The 24797-nt window shown below is 42.2% G+C and overlaps 1 protein-coding gene across 1 annotated transcript in view; it reads left to right on the top strand.

Annotated features, from left to right (window-relative positions):
• The window catches only part of ALG12 (ALG12 alpha-1,6-mannosyltransferase), a 27577-nt gene extending 2780 nt beyond the window's left edge, over nt 1–24797 (top strand). Inside the window, exons 3-9 of the mRNA XM_029615469.1 lie at nt 1316–1489; nt 3833–4027; nt 6788–6891; nt 7868–8091; nt 14089–14258; nt 22320–22395; nt 23476–24797. Coding sequence (XP_029471329.1) covers nt 1316–1489; nt 3833–4027; nt 6788–6891; nt 7868–8091; nt 14089–14258; nt 22320–22395; nt 23476–23707 — 1175 coding nt within the window. The 3' untranslated portion in view covers nt 23708–24797. The remainder of the gene's footprint in view (nt 1–1315; nt 1490–3832; nt 4028–6787; nt 6892–7867; nt 8092–14088; nt 14259–22319; nt 22396–23475) is intronic.

Raw genomic sequence — 24797 nt, 5'->3', positions numbered from 1 at the left:
TGTGCTCCTGATAGCAGTTGGAGACAGATCAGATTTCAATCTGATGTCAGCCCTAGCAAATATACCCCTGTGAGCCACCATGCTCCTCAGTATTTTTCCATCTCCATAGCAGGGACTCTACACGCTTGCACAGCGTTAGAGTATTCTAACCAAACGAAACAAAGAAGAAAACTTACCTCTACAGACGAGTCCCGTTCTCCTGCGGTGATACCTATGAGTCCCCTCCCCCAGTTGAGATTCCTGAGGTGATTTCCACGATCCCTCAGAGGTAAGTCTCGGTCTAGCAGCCAGTTCCCGGCGTGGACTTAGCCCCTGGCAACGGGTGTGGCTGAGAGGCAGTAGGTGCAATTTCGAGAGCGGCAGTAAAGGTATTTTCCCCTCCTCCCCGCAGCCGGAGACCGCCCGGAAGAAACTGGGAAACGCCAAAGACAAGGTAAGGTAGAAAACTTCTTAAAAAGCTTCCGGTCTCCAAAGCCCGAACAGCCACACAGATAGCCAGCCGGCATCTGTGCCAAAGGGTTGATCAGCCCTACCAGGGCTAGACCCCGGTCTGATTCGAGGGTCCTCCCACGTGGAGACCCTCCAAAGTGGTCGCCATATTGCCCTCGTGGTCGCCGTCGACATCTCCTTGCGATTGCCGCCCTGTCTGCCAACCCGTTCCGTGCGCACAGAGGCTAGCCGTGCGCACACTGGTGCGCGCATAACTTCAGCGGTGTGCACAAGGGCGCTGGGCGCACAGCCACGCGCCAATCCATGTTGGGCACATAAGTCCCATGCGCGGAGCGACGCGCACATCCCTACACGCGCATCTATAATAGGGTGTTAGCGCTAGGCTGAGCGCACTTCTATGTAAGGGCCTGTGCAACCCACTGACTGCTCCCCTCCCCCCATCCCTGTGGGTCCTGGGAGATCCTCCTTCCTACCTTCTCCCTCTGAGGCAGTCAAAGTGATTTAAAAATGGTGTAAAAAGAAATGCATGTTGGCAGACCCTCCTTGTTGACCAGAATGTAGTTCTTAGTTGAATGCAATGTCTGTCAGGGCCACAGAAGCCATAACAACTTCATGTCTGAGTCTGCTAATTTCAGCTGTGCAAAACAATGCCCTGCTTCTTGAGCAATACCAGTTTTTGTCTCCGTACAGCTTGGCAGGATAAATGCTGCTTTGCTCCGATTCCATATTTCTTGCTTCAGATAGCTGAAGTCCATTAGTGACTTGGCTGGCTCTTCCATGGTAGTGTGGCATGCCATTGTTATTGTATAAAGTATTCATGCTGCTCTTGTGGGTTTGTTTGTTTTTTTTTATCTCCACACGAAAGTCAGAGGTGTCCTGGGCCTCTGTGTCCTTTATGCTTTATGGAAGTTACAGAAAGAAGTCAGAAAGCAATTTGGATCAACAGTTGCAACATTCTTCTGTTTAATAAGTGCTACTCAGTTCCACCTCATGTTTTATTCTACTCGAACACTTCCTAATGTGTTTGCTCTTCCTATTGGTAAGTATGTCCCACCTGATGACATGTGCACTTTATTTTGTTAATTTCCCTTCATGCCAATGGCGACTAAAGCTTCCTAAAAAAAAGGGACTGTGAGGCAACATCTAATGCTTCCTTTTAAAACAAACCCACAGTGTCTGAAACATCAGTCTCCTCTTAAAAGTAAAAGTTTAAGCTTATTTTATAGAACAGGACCCGCATGATGCTGGCCGCCATCTTGGTTTGACCGCAGCTTGCACTTTGCAGCACATGGTCTCGTTAGAACATAAATTGCCATGCTGGGTCAGACCAAGGGTCCATCAAGCCCAGCATCCTGTTTCAAACAGAGGCTAAACCAGGCCATAAGAACCTGGCAAGTACCCAAGCGAGCCGTGCTGTCCAATAGAGCATGCATCTGTGCGCACCGGGTGTTGCAGCTGGGAGGATTGTGAATGGGAAGGTTTAACACTTAACACGCACCATTGTGTAGCTGCTATCTGTGATCTGTAGGATCATGTCATCTCCTTATTTCTACATATTTCATGATTGCATTGAGGAGGTGGCACTGCTACTGTAAAGAGAGCTATCAATACGCTCTACTGCCAAAGCCCACGGTTTTAGCCTGCTTGCTGGTCTGAGTGTCTCCCCCTGCCCCATCACGTATGTGTTTGGTATCCTATTCACATTCGATTTTTAGGACACCTAAGGGGGGCTAAGAGCATCCTGACAATGGCATTTGTTTTTGCGTCCATGGATATCTTCAGTCGCACATGTGTGTACCCCAGAAATTAGACTCAATTAGCTCCTCATGAAACTTGTTGCCTTCCTTTAAACATTTCTAAAGATTTCTAAGTTTTTTCCTAGAACATTGGAAGCTCAATGTCTTTTAAATGTCTTTGCCTTGTGTGAGCAGTGCTCCCAGTGAACCCCTTGGGCACCCCTCCCACCGCGATATTCCTTTAATTTCAGCCATAGAAGGACTTAAATTAAACGCATATGAGATTCAAATCAAACGTGGGTTTCATTTATATGGAAGCTGGGTTCTTTGTATGTAGTGACAGCTTATGCATGATTATGGAAACTGAGTGGGAAAATTGCTTTTGGCATCTACATGTAGGTAGATATTTAATGAAGTTTAGTGATTCTTAGCCAGGGTTGTTATGAATTAGTATTAGAAAATGTAGATTGTTTATTCTTTTTATTTTCTATAATTAGTTTAGGCATTGGCTCTTTTACTGTAGTTTTTCTTTTGCTCTTATTTATATTGCATTGGGTCTTATGTATTACTTTCATCTAACTTTAATAAAGAGGAAAGTTGCACTGCATCTGCATTGCTGGTATGCAAATTGACTTCCGCTCCTCCCTCCCTGTACTGTCCAGCTCCACCCCCCGTATTATCCAATTCATTTTCTGCTACCACATATAGAAATTGAACTCTGCTCCGCTCTCTGACACACTGTCTCTCAATAATTAATTCACTCTACTACCACCCAGCACAACTGAGCTTAGAGTGTGCACAGATCTCAGTGATGCATTTCCTATACATCACAGTATTTCCTCATCCTTGAATGAGCTTTTACTGCTACTAGTATTATATATTATTCTTTTATGTATTGTAATGTTTAGGCCTTATTCCTTGCAGTTTATGTGATGTGATAATTTTAATGGAAACTGCTTTGTCTATTCATAGAAAAGCGGTATATTAAATCTAATTTTACATTACATTAGGATTGTACTTTTTTCATATATTAAAGAAAATTAGCTGTATACTAGTTCCTTCAATTTACAATTTGTCAGGCAAAGTTCAAAGCATCAGCACTTGGAAATAAGCTTTCCAGAGGCTAGCATACTAACAAGGTTTTACAGAAAGGTGAAAGATAAAAAAACAAAAACATAAAAAAACTGGGCCAACCAATAGCCCAGTGGCAGTGCTGTGCATTGCTCTGCTGAGGAAACTGGTTATGCATTGTCATCTGGATAAATCTGGCTTCAGTTCCTGGCTCAGATTGTTGGTGATGCTGTAGAGGCAACATTCACAGTTCAGAGAGAAAGGAGTCAGTCATTATGCAACAGTGGCTAGACTTAGGGCCCTTGATTTACAAGTTCCAGAAGGAGCCATGGTACATAACCTCCGGCCAAGGACTGTTAATGGAATGCCTGTGCTAAGTGAGTTGGGAGAGGATATTGAACCCGGGAAAAAATCCTGGACTGGTTGTACAGGAAGGCTCGAGGTGCCAAATCCCAGCTCGCGGTTCAGATTGAGGTGGAAGTCCAAATAGTCCAAAAGTTAAAAAAAAAAAAGTCAACAACTTAATTAGCTATGTTCTCACCTTCATTTGTCTTTTTTTCTTTTCTCCCTCTTAGTTTTGTTGGCATTCACAGCTTGGATGCAGCAGGATCATGGCCCATTCATTTGGCTCTCAGCTTTGGCAATCATTGTCTTCAGGTCAGAACTGTGTCTCTTCCTGGGCCTCATGTTGCTAATGACGCTGATGAAAGGAAGCCTGTCTGTTCTGAAAATGTTTTGCCATGCTGTTCCTGCTGGAATTGTGTGGTTGGGTAAGTTCATGTATCACATAACGGTTGAACTCTTGTTACCACATTTTGACTGCATCAGTTTTTATGCTCCTCCTTCGACTGCAGAGATGCGCCAGAACACTTCAAGTGGAGATAATGTGGCAGTCTGAGCATTGATCTCAAACACTGCAACTGAAAACGGCAGACATGGGATTCCTAATCAGTTAAAGCTGTATTTTGTTTTTTTCAATCAGAATTGTTACATGTGTAATATCCAAAAGCATAGATACATTTCTAAGCCTGTACTTAAGGCCAGACAAGTGCATGGTTCATGAAAACTACTACTTCAGTGTGGCACTTGTTGTAGATATGCATCCTGCCTTTAACTTTTTTTCTCTTCTGGCACTGTAGACCGCTTCGGTGTAAGCTAAATTTCATTTTCGCTTGCAAACTGTCGGGCCGATACAGTAAAGCGCGGCCGCGGTTACTCTGTTTTTAACCCGCTTTGGATGCACATTTTGGATGCATAAGGCTTTCCCGTGATTCAGTATCCGGTTTTACGCGTCCTTACCACTTCCCGAAATGGACGCGTATCCGTCTCCGCCTGCTGCATGTATATGATATGTTAATGATGGATTTAGCTATTCCCTCCGATACAGTAACGTGCGCCCAGATTATCACCTTTTTAACCAGCTTATTTGCCGCGGCTTTAACCTGCATATTTACTGCCTACCCTGGCGTTAGTGTGGGGTTCAGTCAGCTTCGTACCGGACAGCGCCATGGACAACATGTATATTATTGCTTTGGCGCTATTTTTCATTCGGTTGGGAAGCAGAATGAGAAACACTCGAAATGCTCGGCAAATTGGAGAGGTGAACAGGGGAGCCCAGCAGCAAGGAGAACCCATCCGACCGGAGAACCCAGCAGCAAGTCCAGAGGAGGTATGTGATATATTTCGGTAGAACTGTACCATCCATCCATCTCTGGGCGTCTCTGAGGCTCCGGACATAGACGCCTTTACGGACGCCACAGAGATGGGCACCGCCTGAGGACCGTCAATGACGATGCTCCTCCTCCTCCCCCATGGCATGGCCCCTCCCCTTTTCTCCCAGTGCCCTCCCTTATCGATGTTAATAATTTTTTGTAAATATTTTTCTGTAAATATTTTTTGTCAATTGTTTAAATCTCTAAATATATATATTTGATTCAAAAAGTTGGTTCGCGTTTCCTTTCCACAATTGATTGCATGTCACTTATGTGGTGATACTGTGGCCATAATCAAGAACAGAATGACTGCCAAGGATGAGGAGAACATGCAGAGCATACAGGCGGAAAAGAAAGGGAAAATCTACCTGAAGAGGAGCACATGGAATACAAAGGGAAACTGAACCAAAACAGAAGAGGAGAACATAGAATACAAGAGAAAATCTACAGAACAGAAGAGGATCACATGGAATACAAAAGGAAAACTCAACCAAGACAGAAGAGGAGCACATGGAATACTACGGTAAAATGGACCATACAGGCAGAAGCACAGACCCTCGTATAGGCAGCGGGGCATTTCAGCCATGGATGTCTGGAAAGAGACAGGAACGTCCATGAACAGAAGCCGCGACCTCGGACGTCCAAGGTCGCGGCGTCCGTTCATGGACCTTCCCACCTGTATTCGGGCATCCATGATCAGAGGCCGTGCTGCCTTGTGTGCCCGGCCGGACGTCCAAGGTCGTGGCTTGGACGTCCGGCCGGGTGCTCATGGCAGCAGGGTCTGTAGAAAAGAACCATGCACTTACCTGGTGGGAATGACATTTGAAATGACAGGTACCAGCACACCCTGGATACTGTATAGGCGCCGCATACTGCTCTATATAGTAAAATGGATTGCGAATGCCTATCGCTTCATTGACGCGCTTTGGACGCCGCTTGGATTTGCGACTAATTTGAATACTGAATCGAGCGGCTTGTGAACCAAGATATGCGGGCGGCAAACGAGGGTGCGCCCGGCACTGATGCACTGTTTCTTACGTGTCCTTACTGTATCGGCCCGTGTGTCTGCTATTTTGACTTCTCTTTTTGAAGTCTAGGCAGGGTCCTTGCTAATGTCTACTGGAAAGCAATTGTGCCAGTAAAGATTTGTGCTTTGTGATATTCTGCAAAAGAACTGCGAAACGGGTCAGAGCAAAGGTCTAGCTAGCCCAGTGAGCTTTCTCTAATGGTAGCAGGCAGCAGGGGTTTAGAAAACGTGTAAAAAACATGCCAAGTGTAGAGTGGACAAGCCACACATTGGCAAATTCTGGCAGTCATGTTTTAAGGGTGTATCGAACCTGGGATGACTTCTCTGATGTCAATATTGCCCGAACCCCAACATAACTGCTAAGGTTATGGTGACATTTAGTATGCTTTTAAATACTTCTTTTTGTTGATATCAGTAACAAATGTGAGAGCTAAGTTTTTTTATTCTCCCTATATCTAATGTGCACACACACACCCAGTCCTATATTTCTCTCCTTTTGCTAAGAGCAGAAGGTGCTGGCGTTGCTACTCTGTGGTTCACTGCTGGTTTTCAGCAGATGAGCAGAGCTGATATTTTGTTCCTGGCGGACCTATGAGTGACAAACACAGCCTTGCAGCATTCTCAGCCCTTGCCAACCTTATGAGCACGAGCTTAAGTGGGGAATCAAGCCAAGGCCTCCTACATTGACCAAATGTCAGAGCTGAATGTTGTAGACTGACTCAGGGATAGTTCTGTGTATATACTGGTATTACTTATGGCACTTCACTAATCCATCATTTCTTATTCTCCAGCGATAACAGTCGCAGCGGATTCTGTGTTTTGGAAACGCCTGCTTTGGCCAGAGGGAGAGGTGTTTTGGTACAATACAGTTCTGAATAGGAGTTCTAACTGGGGTGTATCCTTTATAAATACAGAAAACAAAATGTTGATCACTGATTATATAGTTACACTTAGAAAATAAAAGTGCACATCTTTTGCTAATTAAAAAATGTGTAAAGGACCCTTGATGAAAGCATTATTTAGCTTTGGTTGACTGGTGAAATATTAGATGCCTGACTCTGAGGTGTTCATTCCAGAAACCTGCTTTTTATGAGAAGCCCATATAGCTTCATAAGAAGACAGTTAAGGGGTCCCCTCCCCACTTGAAATAAAACAGCAGCAGTTTTGTACTAATTCCAGCCTTAATAATAAGAGTTTCTCATAATTTGAATTAAAGGGCTGTTGCTTGCTGTTGGAATTTTGGATGGGTTAGCAAAGCTCAAGAAGCTTCACCTCTTGCAGATGAATTATAATGAAGCTTGAAGCCTCGCCAGTCCTAGGGTTTTGGAGGCTCTTTTATGCTCTGATTTTATCCATTTGTTTCAGTTTTATCAGCGATGTTGATCTTTAACTTTTGCCTGGTGGAAATTACCCAGGTGATGTTCAGGGCTTCAGATCACCATCTCAGAATTGCCATTTTCTGGCTTAAATCTGATATTTGGCTAATTACTAGATTAATGAAAGCCAAGACTGAGAGAGAAGGATTGTGGCAGCCAAAGATAGCTCAAACACAATATATCTATAGTTGATTTTTGTTTTACTGTAGTTCTCCTCTAAGGTGGGGGTTGATTGATTTATCATTCTTTAATACAAAGGCATTTCTTGAAGTTGAGAGATTTACTATTATAAAAACATTCTTTTTAGTTGGTTCAAGTCAGAAATAATTATTTTTTTTAGCTCATGGCTGGCAAAGTAGCTTTTTCAGGCATCTCTGAAGCCTGACTAGTTCTTACATTGCATGGGTTGACTGAGAGCTGGCCGTAAAATGCTTTCAGAATTCTTTAGGGCTAGCTTTTGACCACAAAAGTTTCCTTAACCCTTTCTTTCCCAAGACCTCTCCGTTTTATTGGTATTTCTGTTTGGCACTGCCTCGGGCTTTGGCATGCAGTATTCTATTCATACCATTAGGTACCAGAGACAAAAGGATACAGCAGCTACTTGTGCCAGCGCTGGGCTTTATTTTCTTATACTCCTTGCTACCTCACAAAGAGCTGCGGTTTATCATTTATACCTTCCCAGTCTTCAACATTGCGGCTGCAAAAGGCTGTTCGCTTATGTAAGTGCAAGGTACTGTTTCCTCTTCTGCTTTTTCTTGCTGTGCTTGCAATCCAGAATATTTCTTAGTTAAGGACATTGATGGACTTGATGGTGTGTGTGTGTGTGTGTGTGTGTATATATATATATATATATATTTATTTTTTTTTTTAATTTGCTTTGCTACTTCTCTATTAATGTTTTAAAATGTAAACTACGTTGTCTATCATCCTGATCACTACATTCAATTGCATTTTTCATCCAAATGCTCCTGATAACTTAAGGTGATCTTTCTACTGCCTTTGTCCTGTAAGAACACTGCCTTGTGGCAAGTGAGAGGGACAGCATGCCTGAAACTTTCTTGCTATTTGCTGGCAATGCAATATTACACTTAACTGAAGTTATTTTTCCCCTGTTATTTAAAAAAAATATATTTTCTCTGGGATTTGGGGCTTTGGGTGCCAAGACTACTCCTGTATGCCCCAGCTGGAGCACTCAGAAATCAGTCTCTTTCTCTAATTTGTGGCTTTCACCAGAGAATGTGGCACACTTGGAAGAAAACCTCTGCCCGGTGGAGAGAATGACATCTGATCCGGCCAGGATCAGATGTCATTCTCTCCACCGGGCAGAGGTGGAGAGAATGACACACCATGACACACCAGTCATTCTCTCCACCGGGCAGAGGTGGAGAGAATGACACACCATGACACACCAGTCACACACACCATCAAGTCCATCAATGTCCTTAACTAAGAAATATTCTTAGTTAAAAGACATGAGATGGCTCATGTCTTTTTTTTTTTTTTTTTTTTTTTAATTTTACATATTCTTTTTGTAGTAGACGTGGACTTAAGCCTCCAGAATGACAACAGAGTGGGCTCTGCTCATACCACTTGCCCAAGTGTACCACACAGAGGTGCTTTTCCAAGACTAAGATAGGTGTGCAGGGATGTAGCTCAAATCTTTCGCATTATTTCCCTTCAGCCTGCATGCTGCCGTATTAAGACCTGTGGAAAACGTAGCAGCAGCTGTAGAATGACAAAGCTGTCCAGGAAGAGCAGTGGGTCTTGCGCAGCTCTGCCATGAATAGCTGAACTTCAGGGTGCTGAATATTGAGGTCAAGGTAATAAGAAATGCTATTAAATGCTATTAAATGCGCACCTATTTACTCCTGTTTTGGTGTGCATTTTTCTGGCGTAAATTAACTCTGGTATGAAACGGAGGTTTTAACTCCAAAAAAAAAAGTACACTAAAACAGGAGTAAAAACCAGCATTAAGATTAGTGTGGGTGCATGCAGATCCCATGTAAAAGAAGGCATTAGGTATTTCTCAGCAAATCAGGGAGGTTAGTTAAAGGGTAGACAGCTTAAAGCACATTTTCTTAATGCTGGAAACTAAACTCCTAGGTCAGAGCAGGAGTAAAATTTAACTCACATTTCTGTTTGCCATATTATACTATTGCTGTGCCCAGTGTGGTAATGTCTAGCTGCTTCTACCAGACTGGGCACAGCAATAGAATAACTTTGGTCACCAGAAATGTGAGTTTACTCCACCTCAGACCCAGGAATTTAGTTTCTGGAGCTCTTGATGAGGGCACCTTTTAGATTAACAGTACACCAGCAAAGTGCATCCAACTTTGGTGTTTGTTGAACTGTAGGTGCCCACCACAGGGAGCTTGCACTTGCTTTAGCTAGCTGTAAGTGCCCACTCCAGAGAGCAAATTCTTGCTTCCTAGGCCCTTTTGGCAGAAGATGGCAAGGAAAATCAAAGCATAAGCTCTCTGGGGCGGGCAACTACAGCTAGCTTAACCAAGCATAAATTGTCTGAGGTGGAGGGGCACACAAAGCTGAACAGGATGCCAAAGTCTGATGCACACTCCAGAGAGCTTATGTTTTTGATTTTACTTGCCAAAATAGCATTGCATATGGCATTACTTGCCAAAATAGCATTGCATATGAGATTGATGCTATGCATCTCAACTTGTGAGCATGTTTTCTCATTCAAAGGCAAGTAATAGAAACATAGAATTGACGGCGGAAAAGGTCCAAATGGTCTATCCAGTCTGCCCAGTAAGCTTATGATAGTATCTGCTGTGTGCAGGTTACCCCATGCTTACCAGTTTCCCAGGCCTTAAAAGTCAGGGCCCTCATAGGTTGCTGTTTGAATCCAATTGCCCGTTACCCCCATGCTTATTGGTTTCCCACATCGTAAAATTCAAAGGCCCTCATTGGTTGCCATCTGAAACCAATTGAAGCAGAGAGCAATGTTTGCGTTTTTAAAAGTATCAGGCTTGTTGGTTTAGGATAGTAACCGCCGCACCAGCACATTACTCCACGCACTCTTCTTTTCCATCCGTTTGGGGATCCACAGTATTTATCCCATGCCCTTTTGAATTCCTTCACAATTTTTGTTTTCACCACCTCCTCCAGAAGGGCATTCCAGGCATCCATCACCCTCTCCATGAAGAATTATTTTCTGACATTGGTTCTGAGACATCCTCCCTGGAGTTTAATTTTCTGACCGCCTAGTTCTAATGATTTCTTTCTAGTGGTAAAGGTTTGACGTTTGCACATCATTCAAACCTTTCAGGTATCTGAAGGTCAGCATCATAACACCCTTGTGCCTTCTTTCTTCTGGGTATACATATTCAGATGCTTCAGTCTCTCCTCATAGGTTTTCTGATATTGACCCCCACCCATTTTGGTAGCCCTGCTCTGGACCACTTCTCTCCATCCTGTCTCTATGCCTTTTGAGATAAGGGCTCCAGAACTGAACACAATACTTCAGGTGAGGCCTCACCAAAGACCTGTACAAAGGCATCACCACTTCCATTTTCTTATTGGTTATTCCTCTCTCTATGCAGCCCAGCATTCTCCTAGCTATCTGCTTGTCACATTGCTTCACCATCTTCAGATCATCAAACACTATTACCCCAAGATCCTACCCTGGTCTGTGCATTTCACCACCCCCCCCCCCCCCCCCCCCCCCCCCCCAAATCACATACAGCTCTTTTGGATTACCGCATCCCAGATGCATGACTCTCTGCACTTCTTGGCATTGATTCCCAGCTCCCAAACTTTCCATCACTCTTCAAGCTTTCGTAAATCACTTTTTATTCTCTAGTCCTTCAGGCGTGTCCACTCTGTTCCAGATCTTGGTATCATCCACAAATAGACAAAATGTTACCTTCTATCCCTTCCGCAATTTCACACATAAAGATGTTGAATAGAACCTGTGGCATTCTGCTTAACACAGTTCTCTCTTCAGAGTAGGTTCCATTTACCATTTCACGCTGTTTCCTATCAGTCAACAAGTTTGTAATCCAGGCCGCCACCTTGGCACTCACTCCAAAGCTTTTCATTTTGTTCACAAGCCTCCTATGTGGGACAGTATCAAAAGCTTTGCTGAAATCCAAGTAGATAACAGAGTGCTCTTCCTCAATCCAATTCTCTAGTCACCCAATCAAAAAAAATCAATCAGATTTGTCTGACAGGACTTTCCTCTGGTGAATCCATGCTGCCTCGGGTCCAGCAACTTAACTGGATTGTACATAGTTCAGTATCCTTTCTTTCAGCAATGTCTCCATTACTTTTCCCAGTGAAGTGAGGCTAACTGGCCTGTAGTTTCCAGCCTCTTCTCTGCTACCACTCTTATGAAGCAGGACCACAGCCACTCTTTTCCAAGCTTGCAGCACCACTCCCGTTTCCAGGGATCTATTGAACAGATCATTTAGTGGACCTACCAGGACATCTCTGAATTTTCGTATTATCCTGGAATGTACCTCATCCAGCCCCATGGACTTGTCTACATTCAGTATTCCTAGCTCTTCCCATACATACTTTTCTAGATAAGGAGTGGTTTCTAACCCATTTCCTTCTATGGTCTTATCCACCAGCAGCAGTCCTTCTCCAGGGTCTTCTTTAGTGAACTGAAGTATTTGTTTAATATTTCCTCCATTTCCTGGTTTGTCTCGACACATTGCTCCTCATCACCTTTCAATTTCACTATACCACTTCAGGCTTTCCTTCATATATCTGAAAAATGTTTTGTTACCTCTCTTTATCTCTTTGGCAATCCTTTCTTCCAGTTGATCTTTTGCTTTACTGATTTCTTTCTTAGTATCCCTCAGTTTCACAAGGTATTGTTCCCTGTGTTTCTCTTTTTGGGATCCTTTATATTTCATGAACACTGATCTTTTTACCTTTATTTTTGCAGCCACCTCCTTTGAGAACTAACTGGTTTTTTTTTTCTTGTACATTTGTTTATTTTTCTAACATAGATTTGTTGCCTTTGTAATTGCTCCTTTTAATTTAGCCCACTGTTATTCCACCGCGCTCATTTTCTCCCTGTCTTCTAGTTCTTCCTCCATGTATATCCCCATTTTGTCAAAGTCCGTATTCTTGAACTTGAAAACTTGGGTTATCTTACTCATGATATCAAACCATACCGTCTGATGATCAGTTGGACTCAGGTGGGCACCTGTCTGAACATTAGAGACATCCCCATTTGTGAGCACTAGGTCAAGTATCACACCCTCCCTCGTGGGTTCCATTACCATTTGTTTGAGCATAGCTCCTTGGAGAGCATCCACTATCTCTCTAAGTCTCATAGAATCATAGAAATGATGGCAGAAAAAGACCAAATGGTCCATCCAGTCTGCCCAGCAAGTCCATGGAAACACCCACCACGCCGTATAGATAACCCCCATAATTATCAGTTTCTCAGACTGTAAAAGTCAGGGCCCTTGTTTATTGCTGTCTGAGTCCAACTCCCCGTTATCTCTTGCAGTTGAAGCAGAGAGCAATGTTGGAGTTCCCCAGTGCCAATCTTGTATGCAAGGCCATTTTGCCAAGAGAAATCAAAGGATAAGCTTTGGAACCGGCAACCTCAGACATTTGAGATGCATAGCACCAAAGCATGTACTGTTTAGCTGTAGGTGCTTGCTCTAGAAAGCTTAACCTTTGATTTCACTTGGCATGCCTCGCCCAAATAATCTTGCATGTGAGATTGGTACTGGGCAACCCAACTTGGACACAATCTTGCATGCAAGTCATTTCGGTCACACTCCTTCCAGCTTCAAGCACTTACCTCCTTATTCCTGTTTTTAAGAACTTTTTAAAACACTTTTCTGCATTAGTGTGGATTTGTCAGTTTAACTCCCATTTTAATGTGCATTTTTTGTTTAGCGTGCATTTTTAACTATTTGATTTAAATTCCATTAGCTTACTGCATCCCATGGGGACCCTTCTTTTTAACGCCACACGTTAAGTAAAACCCCCACTAAAATTTAACTCCAATTTTAGCGCAAGTTTTATTCCATCGGCCCTTTCCACCTTTTCTTACTTGATTTTTATTTTTAAAGTAATTTTGAGTGCCAGGGCAAAAAATGACCAGCCTGGTTAGAGGCAATTTTATTGATCCTTCTACCTTCTATCAAGATCATATAGTGGATGAGTGATGAAGAAATAGTTATAATATCTAAAGGACTTAGATGGGAATAAGGGTATAAAAAGAGGGGTAGGAACAAGTAAGGTTGGGTAAGATAAAGAAAGGGGATGAAGGGGGATGGGTTATCTAACCTTTTAGAATTATCTTTAATATAATTATATTTTAAAGTGTTTTTAAAAGTGTTTTAATTTTTTATACGGAAGTACTATGTATTTTAGACTAATATATTAGCGAAATAATGTAAAATTATAGTGACAAGTTTGTTATATGTATTTTTGAATTTTGCTACTGCAAATTCCATGAATGTAAACCGCCTTGATATCTATGTGAAAGTTGGTATATAAAGTTGAATAAATAAAATAAATAAATAATGCTGTAATTGTATTTTTACTACAGGCTTTGCTGAACATGCATTACTTTTCCTCTATTGAAATCTAATGGTGATATTGGCATGGAAGCCCTATTTTTTGAATAATGTTTGTCATAAATAAACTCTAGTTTAGCTAGATTGCCAACATGGATGTTTACTGAATCTGAGGTGGTGATTTATAGTCCTTTGATTTTTTGGCAGGTTGAATTACTACAACAAATCCTGGGTATTTAAAGTAGGATCTCTGGCTGCTGTTGCACATCTGCTGGCTAATGCTGCCTATTCTGGATCTTCACTGTATGTCTCACATTTTAACTATCCGGGCGGAGTAGCAGTTCAGGAATTGCATAAACTGGTGCATCCCTCCACAGGTTTGTAAAATTGGATTTAGAGTAGGGATGATGATGATCATATTAATAAATGGGAGTGCAGTGAAGTGTCAGATACTAATTCGGTGGAGCCAGTGTCTGTGAAATTTCATATTTTGAATTCAGGGGTTGTAGAATGCTATTTTTGTTCCTGAAGGGCTGCAGCTATTTGTTGGCATAACTAAACATTTATCTTTTTTTATGAAGAGGGCAGTCTCATGACAGACAAGTTGTATTCACCCAAACAAAAAAAAGACAAAACTAATCTGGCCATGTCTGTTAAGTATAGACTAGATGAGTGCCTGTACTTCAGCCATGTAAATAATAGAAATCAACCATACTGTTTTAGTTTAAAAAAGACATTTGGACATAGTGTTCATCTTTAGTGTTCTACACACTATTAGGTGTCCATCTTGTACGTACATCCTTTTTAATCAATCATTCAAACCCCAAGTGTGATTGAGAGTTTTTTGGTTTTTTTTAATTAAAGGACTGTCTGTAGCTAAACTAAGTCATCACACAAGCTGAAAGATAACTAAGATTCTGGAATCTGTTTTTGAAAATTAGCAGCAGCTAAGATTTCCCAGTTTGTTTTTAAAATCTCTGCTGAAGTTGCTTCTGTTTAGTATAACAACTTGTCCTGACCATGCTTGTGTTTTTTTGGATGACTCCATTTTAGAATATTCTATCCATTCCCTTCCCTTTTTTTTGTGCCTGGCAGTTTCCTGTTAAGTAAAAACTGGCTATGGGTGTCCCGGGAGCAATCTCCCCCTCTCGAGCCATCAGCTGCCAGTAATCAAAATTGCTATGAACCTTCATTATACCATTTCCCCTCCCATTTTATACCACATACTCTTCTTCTAGCCCAACTACTGCAGCAAGAATCCTATGCAAAGGCCACAGATCACAGCTCCTTTCAGAATCTGGTACACACTCTCCAAGTCTGGCCATTAAGTGTTGTCATGATAGGATGGGCAAGCCTCTCCCCCCCCCCCCCCCCAACACACACACACACACACACAGGGGCTGTGAGCAGTATTACACACTCAGTTGTATAATACTTTCAATATTAGCAGCATCTCCGAGCCTCTTTACTAAATTTTCCTGTTGGATTCTTGGCTTCACTCAGAGAGAATGCAGTTCAGTTTTAAGTGCAAATGAATGTTTTATCTCTCTCTTTATATATAGATATGTAGCTTATGTAAATGCAGTTAGTATATATTTACATAATCTGTTTTATAGCTATTTTATGTTTCTTTTCATTGCATTAAAATCTGAAAATAGCATTCTGTACCATTCAGTGTGGTTTGAGTGTTTTGGTGTGTCTCGTGTTGCCTTAATTCAATTGTTCCATACACAATTACGTATTTCGAGTGAATACCAAATTAGCACAACACATTAAAATCTAAATAATATACATAAGGATGGTAATATAAATAAAAATATTTGTAATCCTTGGTATGCTTAATTTTATTTGTAAGGGATGCCTAGTTTAATATACTTGCCATGAAATACAATTTTTCCATTGATAAACAGGGCTGAATTAGCCATGCTATCTGGGTGACGTCATCTGGCACGCTACGTGGAGCTCTCTCAGTAAATCAAAGCGTTACTCTGCTGTACATGCGCAGCGGTTCCCGCGTGAACATTAGGTACGCTGCTTCTCAAACTTTCTTCTGTTTCACACAGACATGCAGAAGCACATCTCAGACAATTTTTCTCCTCAGATCTCTTTTTTTCACGCAAGCAATCACCTCAACAGCAGCTCTGCTTGCCATGTCAAAGAACTGGGCTTTAAGTTCTGTGGGTGCAGACATATTATGTCCGTCACGACGGTCACAATTATTGTTACCTCTGCTTGGGCCCAGACCACGACCAAGCATCGTGCCGCAACTGTAGTTACCTGTCACTGAGGGCGCAGAGACAAAGCATCGAAGTTAGTGGCACCCGAAAAGCGGGAAACGAGAGACAGTAGCTATACTCAGTCTCCACATTTACCAACGCATTGTTCACCCAGGCCTAAGAAGAATCATCGGGACCAGAATAGGAGAGTTGGGTTGGAAAGACCATCTTCTAAACCCTCCAAACTGGTCCAGAGTGAGTCCACCCTGGCTAGGGTAAGTGAGGCCTTGGTGTCCTTGCTTGCTAAGGCACCAAAAATCCCCTCATTGAGACATCTGAACCGCTCAAGATTGCACCTAACCGCGCTGAGTCATTGAGAGTGCCATCGATGCATGATACATCAATCCAAGAAAAGCAATGACACAGGAGCGGAGTCATGTCGAGGGGGGAAGAAGGTGTCGAAGCAGGAGGCATCGGGAGATGGCCCAACGAAGAAAGCATTGGATCGCTTGACGCAGGAGATGGCTCATGGCATAATGATGCAGGAAAGAGGTAGAACTCATTGCAGGGCGATGCAGTTGACAACGCACAGTGAGGTGGCTCATTCTAGCCTGACGGTGCCACGATGCAGTGCTCATGATATAGAGGCAAAGCCCCATACGGTGTCATGCAAAAATTGACGCATACGAAGATGCTGTCAGAAGATCATGGACGAACTACTAAGTCAGTGTCCACAGGAGCCTGACCAGCAATGACACCTCACTCACCTTCTCAGAAGAAGAGAAGAGAGGATCGGGCATCGCCTGCCAGCTGTCATGTAGATCCAGTCCTTGACATCTTAGCAGTAGAGCCATAGTTGTTACCATCCAAGCCTTACTCCATAAGCTCTGCATCTGCGTTGATTCAAGAACAGGGCAATTTGTCTTCAAACTTGGATGAGAGAAGCCCATTTTCTCATGCTGATTCTCTCACTATTTGACAAGGATATCTGTTGCTTTAATACCTGAAAGACCTAGACCTCCGTCTCCGGTAAGCTAATCTGCTCAAGCCATGCAACAGCTTACGATGATCAAAAATCTGTTTTCATCTATACATCTTCAGGTATCACCACCGACCTTTCCTCACCCGGCCTCTACACATCACAATATGCTGGGGAGTCCTCACCACTCATTGGAGCCACAGAGTCGACGTCATTGTAAGACTCCAAAACCTAGAGAAGAGCTGGCATCTCCATGGCAAAAGGATCCAATTCCTCCAGACTCCCGCTTCGGAATACTAAAGGAATGGGTCCCGGCCTCCCTCACCTTCCAGTGCCATAGGTATACCATCGGATCTTCCAGAGGAACCTCCACGTTACCTTCCCATACCATTCTGGACAATCTCTTATTAAAGACTTGGGGGAACTCCATCTTAAATTTTGCCACTATCCAAGAAATTGGATTTGAAGTTCTGTCTTCAGAAGTCTCCCACTTATGGAGTTGTGAACTTGCTACACATGTCCATATTGGTTGAGGTGGTGCTAAAGAAATCCAAAAAGTCCAAACTTCACTCCAGCGCTCCACCTGGGAGAGAACACAAGATTCTAGACTACTTTTGGAAAGAAAATCTTCCAAAGCACCATGTTAACATGCCAGGATCCAGCAGCACCAATTTTATATGGTGCGGTATTCTTCACGAGTGCCTGCAGCTTCTGAAGCCATTTATCAGATCAGAAACGGGAGAGCAAATAACCCCTCAATCCTTAATAGATCTTGAAGAGGGTATTTGTCATCTGCTTAGGTGGTATATGAATCTTTCGACACCGGCTACTGCAATTGCTGCATGTTGTATGGCTTGGGTCAGGGCCAGCAGTATAAGGGAAGATGTCCATGAGCAACTAGTGAACCTTCCCTGACTGGGAAACAACTTATTTGGAGACAAACTGAGGGAGACAGTCTCCCAAATTAAGGAGCAGATTGTGGCAGTGCAATCCTTGTTGACATTTCTAGATACTCCTGGAATATCCAAGCGTTATTACCCCCAGTACTATAAGTACTATCAAAGGAAACCGTAGAAGCAGTTCTCTTTATAATCGATTGTAGTCTTAACAACAGCCATGTGTTCAGCCTCAGCAGTTACAGCCAAGAAATTGTCCTTGTGACTGCATGCAACAGAAACCAGCGCAGCCAGCTGCACCTAAACCTTGAGCCAGGCATAGCCACAGCCCAACCCACCAGTTGGAGGCAGACTGTGCCATTTTTTTTATGTGGCAAGGGGAAAGATTACAAAAGATCATTGGGTCGTCAGCATTATCTGCTACAGATATTGCCTAGATTTCAAGAGCCATCCCAAGCTCTCTCATTCCACAACTCTTCAGCAACATGATTTGCTTACTCAAGCATTACAGAAGGAGATTCAAAAGCTATTGGTTCAGAGTTATCTATCAGATTCCAGAATAGAACATTTCTACAAGATTCTAATACCCTTACTTTCTCATCCCAAAGCATTCGGGGGCGGGGGGCGGGGGGCGGGCTGGCTATGTTCCATATTGAACCTCCGCTCTCTCAACAAACACCTGTGAAAGGAGAAATTCAAAATGATTTCTCTCAAGTCAATTCTGCCTTTTGTACAACTGAAGAATTGGATGTGCTCCCTGGATCTGAAGGACGCTTATGCTCTCATCCCAAACCACCCTTGTCAGTACCTCCATTTCAGAATGAGTACGGTGCATTACCAATTCAGTTATTCCTTTTGGTCTCTTGTCCACTCCTAGAGTTTTCACAAAATGCCCGACAGCAGCTGTGGCTCATCTACATTGCCAGGGATTCCAAATTTTTCCTTACCTGGATGACTGGCTGATAGTTTCTCCCATTCTGGTATCTCTATGGCATGACTTACAGAAGACCTAGTCAGTGCCTGGAAGGCCTAGAATTTCTATTCAATTATGAAAAGTCGATTCTCCAGCTCGCCCAATGCATACAGTTCATAGGAGCAAGAGTAGACTTCAGCCCCAGGAGGGCTTTATTACCACAAGACAGGATTCAGAGGATTCAACACCTCAGTCAGTCTTTACTTCAGATGACATTGGTGTTGGCACATCAAGTATTAACCTTGTTGGGATACATGGCAATGGCAGCAGCCATTCATGTTGTATTCCACACTCATCTACACATGAGTTTACAATGGGGTCTCAAGGGCCAATGGTTGCAGTACTTTCAACTGCTAACATTCTGAATCAGGATGAAGACCTCCATGAAGAGACTACTTTTGGTGGTTGCAGGAAAACAATTTAACAAAAGGGGGCATCTCTTCGTGTCCCTCCGCATCAACTAATTCTGACCACTGATGCCTCCATGCAGGTTTGGGGAACTCACCTGTTGCAATACAAAACACAGGATTAATGGTCATGAGAGGAGTCTGCTCTCCAGATCAGTTTACTAGAGTTCAGGGTGATAAGGAACGCTCTAGTTGCATTCCAACATCTCCTTCAGAATACATTGCTAATGATCGATGTGGACAACCAGGTGGCTATGTTTTACATAAACAAGCAAGGAGGCTCCTATTCATAGATGCTGTGCAGGAAAGCAGTATGGATTTGGGAGAAGACCATCGACCATTCAGGTTGCCTGAAGGAAAATAATCTTCTGAGCCTTGCAAACATGATGGCGGACCACCTAAAGCAGAGTATTTCATCCACACAAGTGGTCCATAAATCAGACAGTAGTCGACAATCTCTTGCTCGAGTGGGGACTGCTGTGGATAGACCTGTTTGCGACAGATCTCACCTGGAAAGTACGGAAGTATTTGCTCCATTCTACCCAGTTAATAGAGGGAGGCTGTGGATGCCTTCCTCATTTCATGGGCGACCGGACTCTTATATGCTTTTCCTCCAATTCCTCTAATCTCTTGAACGATACAGAAAATGATTCATGACAAAACTTGTCTGATATTCATCGCTCCAGCATGACCAAGACAACAGAGGTATGCGTATCTTGTACAATATTCCATAAAGAAGCCGAAACCTCTTGGTCAGGCCACACATAGTCTGTCTCAGGAAAAAGTCACTCATTCATCCGCTGCAGTCTTCCCTCCATCTGACGACATGGATGAGGAGGGCAAAAGTCTAAGGAGCTTACATCTCCTGACTCAGATACAAGACTTTTTAAAATAGCTTTAAAGAAACCTTTGACTCATCCTATCTATGCTTTCAAATGGAAGTGATTTACAGACTGGTGTTTCTGGCATGGGATTCACCCTTTCAGTGCTTCAGCAACACAGCTGCTAACCTAACTGATTTATCAAGAGAAGGTCTGGCAACTTCCTTTATCAGAATGCCTCTTCGCGTGATTGCAGCCTATCATGACAGATGCAAACTTACCCATTGCAACGGCAGGGGAGTAGCTTGCCGTAAAAAGCAAGCTACTCCCCGCTTTTTTGTGAATGCAAATCTTCTTTTATCCCACATTCATTCATGTCCTGTAGACTTTATGGATCCACAGTGTTTATCCCACGCCCCTTTGAAGTCTTTCACACTTCTGGTCTTCACCACTTCCTCTGGAAGGGCAGTCCAGGCATCCACCACCCTCTCTGTGAAGAAATACTTCCTGACATTGGTTCTGAGTCTTCCTCCCTGGAGCTTCAAATCGTGACCCTTGGTTCTGCTGATTTTTTTCCGAGTGAAGAAAAGTGGATCTATATACAGTCAACCAACAAGGATTGAATTACATAATCTGGGTAAACAAATAAGCATGGGTGTAGCTTGCTTATTGCAGCAGTTTCTACCCCTAACTAATTAAGCTAGATATTTCACTTAGATGCAGCTCCAACACTACGCTCTACATTAATGGTGGGGGTGGAAGGGAAATAGAACCAAAAGGTTACTAAGAGCCAAGAGTAACAGATAAGTATGAGAAAAAAAAAAAGTTTGAAACTTGCTGGGCAGACTGGATGGGCTGTTTGGTCTTTTTCTGCTGTCATTTCTATGTTTCTATGAACCATTTGAACAAATTCAATCAATCCCTTTAAAAGTTTTAGCATGGAAGGTACTGTTCCTTGTAGTGGCACTTCAGCAAGGAGGATCAGTGAACTACAGACCTTCGTACATTTTGAACCTTATCTTCAATTCTTTCATGATAAAGTGGTTCTTTGTACTCATCCTAAATTTCTAGCTAAGGTTCTGGTGACATTTCACATGAATCAGGACATTACACTCCCCCCCCCCCCTCCCTTTTCCAAAGCCACACAAGAATGAAAGAGAGAAGCTCTTGCATACTGTGGACTGTAAAAGAGCTTTAGCATATTACAAAAAATGTACTCAAGGGCATAGGAAATCATCACAACTTTTCATAACTTATGATTCAAATGCCTTTAGGGAAAGCAGTAACCAAGCAAACAATGTCTACCTGGATTTTTGCTTGCATTCAGCACTGCTACCAATCTCCATCCTCCTCCTTGCCTGGATTAGGTGGAGCTCACCCAGTAAGAGCTACAGCCTCTTAAATAGCACACCTGTATAATGTACCTATCGCAGACATCTGCATGGCAGCCACATGGTCATCAATTCATACATTCACATTCCACTATTGCCTAGGACTAGCTTGCTACTTCAGACAGTGCAGTGTGGGGCAAGCAGTTTTAACAAATATAATTAAATAAAAGCTGTTTATAGGGGAGACTGATTTTGGGGGAAACCCCCCCCCCCCCAAAAAAAAAAAAAAAAGCTAAGGAGTGACTAAGAATCAGCCACTACAACCCTAAGCTTAGGATTCGCCAGACAGCATGGCTAATTCAGCCCTGCTTATCGATTGTGGGTGGGGAAAAGCAAATTTGCTTGCTATAAACTATGTTTTTCATAGATAGGATGAATTAGCCATGCAAACCCTCTCTCCTCCCTGGACAGATCTTTTAGCTGATAGCTTGAGCATTCACTAAATTAATGCTTTATCATAGACTGAGGAGAACCATACCTAACGTTTGCGCAGGAACTACCGTGCATGCGCAGTAGAACAAAACTCCGATTTACTGAGAGAGCACTCCCATGTGGTACGCTGTTGGATGACATCACCCAGACAGCATGGCTAACTCATCCTGCTATCTACAGAAAACAGTTTATGGTAAGCAAATGTGTTTTGTTATGATTTTCTAACTTGCTAATGTGAAATCTTCTTTTCTGCCACTCATGCTCCTAACTTACTATTCTTGCAGTATTTAGCATCTTATACATGTACTACTTTTCCTGTACAGATGTGTCTCTGCATATTGATGTAGCCGCTGCACAGACTGGAGTGTCACGCTTTCTTGAAATCAACCCAAATTGGAAGTATGTTCTTGATCCTTTTTCTCAAGAAGCTATCTTTAGAAAATCACTTCCTGCTCTTTCTTGAATGGTTGAATTTGAAGAACAGAGGGATAGACAGAGAGGCTAAGAAACAAGGTCTTGGATATACTTAATACATTTTTGGGGCTACTTTTTGAGAGCTGTGCTCCTTTCATGAGGGTTTGAAAAAAATCACAAATGTATTAAGTTCATCTATTAGAAAGGTGTCACCTACAACTTATTTGACCTTTTTTTCTGTGTAAAGTGGACTAACCATATGGATGGGCCACTGATGGCATTTGTTCATGGATGATACTTATACTAATGGAATAAGATCAATCCAGTGACTTTTTTTTTTTTTTATTAGCGGCTTTGTACAATGATTCTTATTGTGTGTCTTTTTGATGATTACTTGAGAAAAACATGAAACCATGTATTTCTCTCAGCCTAGCCCTAATATATCTTTTATGGTACAGGTTGATTAGGGCAGGATACCACATGATGTTTTTAAAAGAATATTCGATCCTCCTTAGTTTTTGCCAAAATCCAAACAATTCAACATCCTCTAATGGAGTTAGGTTGCAAGGAATTAACCACCCCACATGCACAGGTTCTCTACTTCAGGCAAGAAAAGCTTATGTTTTAGGATTTTACAGTTATCTTAGCCTGAAAGACTAAAAATAGATATTTATGACTGACACCTATAACAACATGCTAATGGAGGTTGTAATGTGCCATACCATTCCCCGATTAAAACTATTGAATGGACTTTCTATTTTGTGAAGCAGACCAATCCCTCTTGTTCCTCTGTGCCTCTGCTAGAAAGAGGGAGCATTAATAGCTTTGTGAGCAGTGTGTGAATATCTTTTATTGCATTTTAAGATCCCTTTTGAAAGAACAGTGTTTGTCAGGCTGGGGTGTTGATTTCAAAAGCTTATATTTTTCATGGACAAAAGAACTTATTTGTGAGCTTCATGAAAAGAAATGGCAGAAAATTAAAGGAAGCAAACAGGAGGTTTTTCTTTTTAATAATAGTAAGGAATAATATATTTTGTTTATTTTCCAATTTTGACTTTTTTCTAGGTATGACAAAAAAGAAAACATTAAACCTGGAGACCAAATGATGTTTTTATATACACACATTCTTATGGAAATGGACCATAATCAGCTATCACATTACAAAAAGACTCACAAGGTATTGGCAAATATATCTGGTGTGAGCAGGACTGGATTTGATCTTACTTCACTACCTCCTATTCTCTTAATGTTGGAAACAAAACTTGTTCTATTGGAAAAGCTCCCTTCCTCCTTGTAAGCACTTTGTTCTGTATAGAGATTCTCACCAATGCCTGAGCAATGGAACTAGCTGCTCATTTGCCAGCATGGTACAGCGATCCAGAAAAAGGGAAAACCAGAATCCTCTCGTTAAAGAATGCACTTTATTGCTGATGGATAGTTGCCTTTTCTCTGCACATTATGCCCTATTGCAAAAACTATTCAACTTCCTCTAAGTCTTTGAGAGCATCTCACTATTTATTTTGCAAAGGTAGAGTCTACTGCTTCTAAGTACAATCTTTAACTGTAGCATCCACATTAAAACAAACTAATAAATCATCACCACTCTATACACATACTAATATAAATAAGTGTCTCTCCTCCTGAAGGGATGGCCTGAAACCAGGAGCCATACTCCACAATACAGAAATTCAGTAGTGGTACTATACCAATGTCTGCTTGAAAAAAAAACAAGGCTTGGTGTTGAACATTCACAAGCACTGGTACGTCATTAAAGCAGGATGTACAAAATTGGTCCTACCAAAAGATCTGATTTTCTAAATACCCAACCTATGCACCTTAGCTTGACTCTGTCCCTACCAGTAATGTAAGAACACCTGTGGAATGATCATTGTGGATATTCTGAAAACCTGGTCTGTTTACCTTTACTTGACAATGCCACTGCACTGCTGGTTGGAAGGGGGAAACAGATTAAATGAATTTAAAATGATGCAAGGTAATGTAGTCTGTCCCTGAATGCAAACAATTTAACACAGCTAATTTTTACACCTGTTGATCATTATTTGATGGAAACTCACACTCTGTAACTAGTTATTACCTTGCACTAGAAGTTGCAGTCAGGCCTATTGTTTGTAAAGTGCCAAAAGAAGACACATAAGCAGTTAAGAGGGTTGTCAACGAGCAGCTGGGCCCTAGCTCAGTCTTGGAAGCCTATGTACTAGCTTGCAATACATTTTTTTCCCCCCACAAGTGGGGCTTTGTGCAGAACCAACCAGAACCACACATCAGCTGAAGAGTGTTTAAACTTTTCTACCTGCCATATTTCTTTTGATATTTTCAATCTGTTAAATTCAGCAAATAATAATTTTGCATTAAAAATTGCAAAACAA

Source organism: Rhinatrema bivittatum, chromosome 9 (genome assembly GCF_901001135.1).
Source record: "Rhinatrema bivittatum chromosome 9, aRhiBiv1.1, whole genome shotgun sequence".
NCBI classification, from domain to species: Eukaryota; Metazoa; Chordata; class Amphibia; order Gymnophiona; family Rhinatrematidae; genus Rhinatrema; species Rhinatrema bivittatum.
The sequence above is the reverse complement of the archived record's forward strand: the minus strand, read 5'-3'. Positions and strand labels throughout refer to the sequence as shown.